The 7,484-nt window shown below is 43.0% G+C and overlaps 1 protein-coding gene across 1 annotated transcript; it reads left to right on the top strand.

The window, feature by feature from the left end:
• Positions 1-280: 280 nt before the first annotated feature.
• LOC147431995 (uncharacterized) lies at positions 281-2,767 on the top strand. Its single transcript, XM_086491472.1, has one exon. It carries the CDS (start codon positions 1,871-1,873, stop codon positions 2,645-2,647), a length of 777 nt encoding a protein of 258 aa, XP_086347598.1. The 5' UTR covers positions 281-1,870; the 3' UTR covers positions 2,648-2,767.
• Positions 2,768-7,484: the final 4,717 nt, after the last annotated feature.

The following is a 7,484-nucleotide window of genomic DNA, read 5'->3' as shown; positions in this document are numbered from 1 at the left end:
CTGGAACATGTCTTACTTGGGTAGGCACAAAAAGCCAATTTAGGATGCAGATTCGCATGCAAAGTTTTTTTTCAAAAGCTTGAAAAACCAATAAATTAGAGATACTAGAGGTTTTTGGGCATAAATCATTTTGTCAATCACATCGTGGGTCCCAATATCCCTAGAGCTCGCATAGGAAGCTAGTCTTATTGGTTCAAAGAGAAATACCAATACTTGTAGTCTAGAGTCTAGAGTCTAAAGCAACGAGTTTCTCTCTCTCTCTCTCTCTCTCTCTCTCTCTCTCTCGTTTTCACAGCTTGACGAGGAGCAAGGATGTTGCATGAGACTCTCTCTCTCTCTCTCTCTCTCTCTCTGTCTGTTGTTTTCACAGCTTGACGAGGAGCAAGGATGTTGCCTGAGAGGAGAGAGAGAGAGAGAAAGAGAGAGAGAGAGATTTGTGTGGTTTCCACATGAAGGTGACGGAGGCAGTGTTTGAGTCCATGTGCAAGGAGGTAGAGAGGTGTCCATCAAGAGGAACCACCAGATGTGGAGTTGCAGTGAAGGTATCTGATGCATAGAAGCTTGTGGTTGGGACTAAAGTGTGCAGGAAGGAGTAGGGGATGGTCCCTCAGTAGGGAATGGTCCCTTCCTAGTAATTCTTGCGACTAAGCTGGCGATCGACGGAGGCCGGGAGCCAGTCTTGGGAGCAACATTACATGGGAATGGTCCCTGGGGAACCATTCCCATTCATCATGGTCGTTGGGAGAGGCTGAGGTGTCAACAGCAGAAGCGATTCCGAGAGCTGAGGTGGTAAATCATCATTGGTTTGCAATCTATGTGTGTGCCTGGAAATTCCAGAGGCTGAGGTGTCGACAGCAGCATCGATAATCATCAGTAGTGTACATTTTGATTGCTAAGTTGGATGAAAGCCATTCGTCTGATGAGGTGTAATCCACACAATTGCATACTGACATTTCCAAAAAAAAAAAGTCATTTGATTGCACAGCCATGATGATCTGCCCCTCGACCAACGACCATAACAGAATGGCAAGGTGTGCAATTGGCCTTGCTTGTCATTGTGCTATTAGGTAATTCAAGGAAGAATGATGCAGTGTGGGGAAAAGAGGGGACATGCCTGCCAGACGAGGCACGCAAGTAGGAGAGAAGGGGGGACCGACGGTGGCATGCCAATACAAGGCAGCACTGGGAAGACGAGGATGTTGGTTCGGAAATTAAAGCGGAGGAAAGAAGAGGCAAATGTTTTTCTTTGATCAAAATCGCTCTCAAAGCTTCTCCTCAAGCGGTGCGTCAGTGAAAGTAAGTGTGTGTATAGGTGGATGGAGGTCCATATGAGGTCGCCGCCCAATGTCATGTATTTTCCTCCTCTTGGGGAAGATAACAGGGGGGCTGAAAAGAGGCGTCTCTCTCTCTCTCTCTCTCTCTCTCTCACTCACCCTAGCCTAGCCTACCCGCCACAGGCAAAGCTCTGCTTCCTCTCTCTCTCTCTCGCATTGGCTTCCATAGCTGGGTGTGGGGCAGCCTTGTTGGAGAACCTATAGCATCCCAGCTTCCCCCTTGCTTCCCCTCTCCCACGTCATACTCGGTCAAGCGATTGTGCCTCTTTTGCTCCAACTCACAACTCTGCATCTCAGCTGCAACCCACCGACTTTTGATGGCCCTGCCTGCCTTGGCTTGTCATTAGCTCCGCCTATTCAATAAGTGAAAACGAACTCTTTCCCAGAGTCAATAAAACACTCCTTCAACCCTAAACACAGATGCCCCTTCCCACAGGAAAGGCAGAGTCTCAAGTGAGCAGACCCTAATAGGGGCAGGTTCCACGGGGAAACCCCTTAAACAACATCGGCCCATTTGATGTTCGAGGCCTTTCCCTATGAAGGGAGCTTTTCCAAGCTACGATGCAATGCGGGGGCTCTCTCTCTCCTCGATCAAGCGGACACGTCTTTTCATGCCCACCCCGTGGGTAGACCCAATGGACAACCTTCATTCTCAAAATCGAGAACTCAAGGATGAAAACACTAAGCTCAAGGCACATCTTGCAGTCCTTGAGACACGCCTCTCCTCCTTGGAGTCTCAAAAGCAAGCCGATAACGAGCACCTTCTCGTCAAAGCAAAGGAAGTCGAGCACACCCTCATTGCAAGCATGTTCAACCTTGCCACCGAAGTTCAAGAAGCAATCATCGCCGTCTCCTCCAAAGTAGACGAGTGCATGCAAGAACTTCGCGAACGGAGGGAACAAGCACTTTCTGTCCAAATCAGTAGCTTGCCCTCTACTTGGTGGGGAGAGATTGACGACTATGCCTCAACACTAGTCAAGCTCAACCAAGCCATTCACCTAACCAAGTTTAACCCCAACACAATAGAGAAGGTTCACCACGACAAGAGCACCAACCAAGGCATCCTGGTTTTCAAGACTAAAGAAGTGCGCATAGCACTTCTACAACAAGCACGACTTCTCAAGGGCACCAAAGTATGGATAAGCGAGGCCTTGACCCCGCCCAACTCAAAGTTAAGAAACAAGAACTCTAAAAGGTTCAAGAAGCACAAGCAACCAGCAAACGGACCGTCTACCGAGGCGACTAGGCCATCATCGAGGAATTCCAGGCTCCAAAAACTCCCAAGCCACCTTTTCCTTCTCCCCTCCCCCTAAGTGACATATGTCACAATTTTGTTGTATCCATACTAGTCATGATTCTCCATGTACTCCTCTACTAAGAGGTCCAGCCATGTATATAATCTTGGTCCCATATGTCATATTTGACCTCCAAGGATGATAATATCTCTCTCTCTCTCTCTCTCTCTCTCTCTCTCTCTCTCTCTCTCTCTCCGCCCCCTATTAAGTTACGCATATACGATATGTGTACGCATGTGCGAGAAGGACTAGGAGGGGAGGCCACAGAGGGCGCCAATGCGCACATCTGCAGGAGGACCATGGGCCCCAAAAAGGTCGTAGCCCTCTCAGGTTGCAGGGCGGGCCATAGCGTACAAGGGGCTATAAGGATGCAAAGGCAAGGTTCAGCAGCATGATGCATTAAGCTTACACAAAAGGTGGGAGTTGAGGTGCAAGGGGGGAAGGGTAATCAAGTCCAAGAGGGGGAGAAAATGGGCTTCCAAAGGGTTGTGCTATTGCGGGCGGCAAATGGAGACGTACAATTGATCGCATGCAAGGGGGAGGCTTAGAAGGTGGTTTAAATTTTAGAATCTTCATGAGATTCCACCTAATAGTGGCAATTACGCTCTACCCATTTCGAAAGATTGTATATTTCAAAACATCTAAATCTAAAACAACGAGGTAAAATCCACCATGACCTATATAAGGCTCTTGAGAAAAGATGGTTTCATAATAAGAGGCTTCTTTGTGATAGAAAAATAGAAAGCGACACTAGTATTTCAAATTATGTGATATCACAATAAAATATTATGCTTTTTGATAAAAGTCTAACAATGAACTATTTAAATTATGATATGTTCCAAAAGCAAAAAAAAATGTTTATTCAATGCCTTTCTTTAAAGAGAGATACACAAATGTTAAGACCCTCTCACAAGGGCCTAAAACAAATAATAGAAAATTAGTTTATTATCATTAGCTTGCCACATAACACTAATCCGTAAGCTTTATCGAATGATCTAGAGATGCACCCAAAATTTAACCCTTTACTAAGGACTACTTATGTAGTCCAAAAATGAATGTCGATGGTGGAGAAAAGGAAAAGTCCTGTGAAATTCAAAGGTCAAAAGAGTTTACACGCTCTATAAAAAGGAGAGTTTTTGGCATGCTAAAAGCCTTAGTGCACTATAAGTGAAGGTCCTTCAATTTTCATTGCTTGACAACTGTACTAAGGGGCCTTGAAAGTGTGTGAATAAAAAGACATCATAGTTTTTTAAATGCAATTTCCAAAGTTGCAGCACTCACCTTTTCTGATTAAAAAGTGTATTCATAGGAGTTTGATCCATGATGTGATGTATTGATAAAGGTCCTTCCATTTAAAAACTTCATAAAAATTTCTTTCACTATCTTGTTTTATTATGCACCCAAAGTATTTTTTTGTTTTAAATTATTGTTTTTAATTTATTTCTTTATCATTTTATTTTATATCAAAACGTTGATATTCAATGTACACCTTTCACATTATTTAAGTGGGACTCTTTGTAATATATAAACTACTTGTAATTATATATGTATAATCGATCATACAATTTTATATATCAACACAATAAATATACCATTTGATTATGGACATGTATTTAAACTTATTGTCCCTCGTGTGGCCTTTCTGCCTTCTCACCTTCTTTCTTTTGATTTAGTATTTTGTTTGGTTAGCCTTAGATTTTCTTAGTGGCTTGTCTTAGTTCACATTGAGTTCTTGCACATGTAATGATTTTTTTTTTTGGTTAAAGCCATTCGAAGAGCCATTTGATTATCGAAAGATGTGCGAGCCATTTGAGTCTTCCTTGCTAGTATATCGTACACATTTCAAAAAAGAGTGAATAAAGATACATTAAAAAAAGATAAAACACTAGAAGAATTACACTAATGGTAGCCCTTTGTGTTAATAAAGACGGTCTTAAAGTTTCAAAAATCAACCTTTCTAATTCTAACTTATTCCTAAACTCCTTAGGAATATGGCTATAAGCTTCACAACCAAAGACTCTGAGATGCTTATACGAAGGTGCCTTGCCTGTCCATAGCATCTCGGCCACTGCACTCTTATCCAGAACTCTACTAGGAGACCTGTTGATCAAATGGACTGTTGTAGCCACTGCTTCCGTCCAAAATCCATCAGGCAACTGAACATTTGACAACATTCTTCTGACCTTCTCTTGTATGGTCCTATTCATACGTTCTGCAACTCCATTTTGTGAAGGATTGTATGGTGCGGTAAGTTCCCGCTTTATCCCTTTTGCTTCACAAAAGTCTTGAAAAGCTTTGGAAACGTACTCTTCACCATTGTCAGTTCTCAAGCACTTCAGCTTCTGACCACTCTGATTCTCCACAAGCTGCAAGAATGTCTTAAAGACCTTGAGCATCTCATCCTTGTGCTTCAAGAAGTAAACCAATACTTTGCGAGAATAGTCATCTATGAATGTACAAAAGTACGCTGCTCCCCCTAGTGACAAACTAAGCATTGGTCCGCATAGATAACTGTGCACAAGAGCTAACCGTTCGTCCCTACGATTCCTCTTTGATTTGTGCGGTTCCTGTGTTTGTTTACCATAAACACAATGCTCACAAAACTCGAAATCTTGAAATGAAAAGCCAGGCAAATAACCATAACGAGAAAGTATTTCCATTCCTCTTTTTGACATATGTCCCAGCCTGCGATGCCACAATGACGCACTTGGCTGCTCAATCACATTAATTACATGGTTTTTAACCTCTGAAACATGTAAAGTTTACAGAGTTCCTGACTTGATGCCATGTGCTACAGTCATCGAGCCTTTGGATATCTTCCAAGTGTTGTTCCCAAAGACTGTCACATAACCCGCATCATCCAACTTCCCTGTACTGATCAAGCTCTTTCGGATTGCTGGAATATGTCTGACATTCTTGAGCCATAAAGAAGAGCCATTCTGAAACTTCAATTGCACATCTCCCACTCCAAGTATGTTACAAACCTGCTCATTTCCAAGTCTGACATAATCTTTAGTAGTCACATATGATGTAAACCACTCTTTGTGTGGAGAAACATGTAAAGATGCCCCTGAGTCGATAATCCAATCACTCATAGCATGTCCGTCCTCTGCAGTCAAGAAAACAGAATCAAGATTGCTTGTGAGGAAGATGTCACCAGCTGCTATACCAAAATCACTGTCTGAACCAGATCCTGTGACATTCACCTCTTCAATCTTCACTGAACTCTTTGTTTTGCCTTTTTCTTATTTCCACTTCGTACAATCTCTCTTCATGTGACCCTTCTTGCCACAATGGTAGCATTTTATGTCATCCTTTGACTTCGAGTCACGAGACTTACTCCGGTTTTGTGTCTTCTTACCCTTCTTCTCTTTAGACTGTTGTCTCCCTCGAACGACCAAAGCACTGTTGCCTTTGCCTTTATCAATGTTCTTCCTGTTCACTTCCTCTGTGACCAAGCTGCCTTCTACATTGGCACTTGTAAGACCTTCTGGCGTGACAGAATTACTTAACAATGTACGAAAAGTATCCCAAATGTCTGGCAAAGTGATTAAGAGAAACATAGCCTTCACTGAATCTGGAAAGACTATCTCCTGTGTTGTTAACTGGCTGAAAATTGTGTGAAATTCATTGAGATGATTTGACATGGCTGTCCCTTCCTTCATCTTCAAATCCACCAATTTCTTGAGCCAGTAAATATGAGAAGCAGTACTTTGTTTCTCGTACATACCACATAGCTTTTGCCATACGCCATACGCTGTAGTCTCTTCTACTACGTTGAAGTAAACATTTTTTGCCAGTGTCAGCATGATTGTGGAACAAGCTAATTCGTCAAGCTCTTCCCACTCATCTTCAGTCATACCTTCTGGTCTCTCCCCTTTGAGCTTCAGTGGCTTCACTTGTTTTTTCTGCACCAAAACCTGTCAAATCTGCTTCTTCTAGAATGGAAAGTTTGTGCCATCCAGCTTCTTTATGTTGTAAAGAGTCTCACTCCGAGAAGATGTCATATCTGCCAAACTGTTTACTTTTGGAAAAAATCCGGCAGAGTTTCCCCTGTAAACTGGCCTTTGTACACAGTAAACAAGTTGTAAACAACAAGCTGAACACTTTTCCTCAGGAACTGTCAGTATTTTGGAAAATTTTTGACAGAGTCTCCCTTGTAAACTAAGCTCTGAGAACCAAAAGATAGCTCAAAAAACAACCATAAATAGCTGACCAGTGACAAATCTGAAAATCTCTGTAATATGCTATCCTGTAAGCATGCACTGTCTCCTGTCTGGGTGATGACAGAACCTGTATCTGTCTCAAGACTGAACCCTGAACAATGCCTTAACGGCCTGACGCATAAGATGCAATCTAGTGTCTACACAAAGTCATACATCCTATGGCATAAAAGTCGCCGAAGAGGATGCGTGTAGAGGAGAACTCCAGCAACCTAATCCACCTCACACTGGGTAACCCAGCCCCCAGTGCTCGGCTTCAAAAAACCTCACACACGACCTTCACAGATGGCTCAGCAAACTGTCCAGAACTAACATACATCTTACAATAGACCAATCACTGTCCTATGACCGCTGCGACGGTCTGTCTGCTAGCGTGACTCACAACTAGCAGACCCACAATCACAGTACATCAATCTGCAATACATGCCAGTGGTGTCAAGCCGTCGTATGGCCACACCTCCCCTGGAACCTGGCAAGCACAAGAAGTAGCAATGCAAACTGCAATATATATATATGATGAAATATATGTGTACCTGGTCTATAGATGATGCTTTGAAGACGAATGAGTGATGTATGTCGATGCCGATATCGATGCCGACCACCTCCTGCTTGCCAATCTACACAAGACGGAT

The sequence above is a fragment of the Adiantum capillus-veneris genome, chromosome 20 (genome assembly GCF_014529385.1).
Source record: "Adiantum capillus-veneris isolate H3 chromosome 20, ASM1452938v2, whole genome shotgun sequence".
Taxonomy (NCBI): Eukaryota; Viridiplantae; Streptophyta; class Polypodiopsida; order Polypodiales; family Pteridaceae; genus Adiantum; species Adiantum capillus-veneris.
Note: the sequence above shows the minus strand (reverse complement) of the source record. Positions and strands in the feature narration are given on the sequence as shown.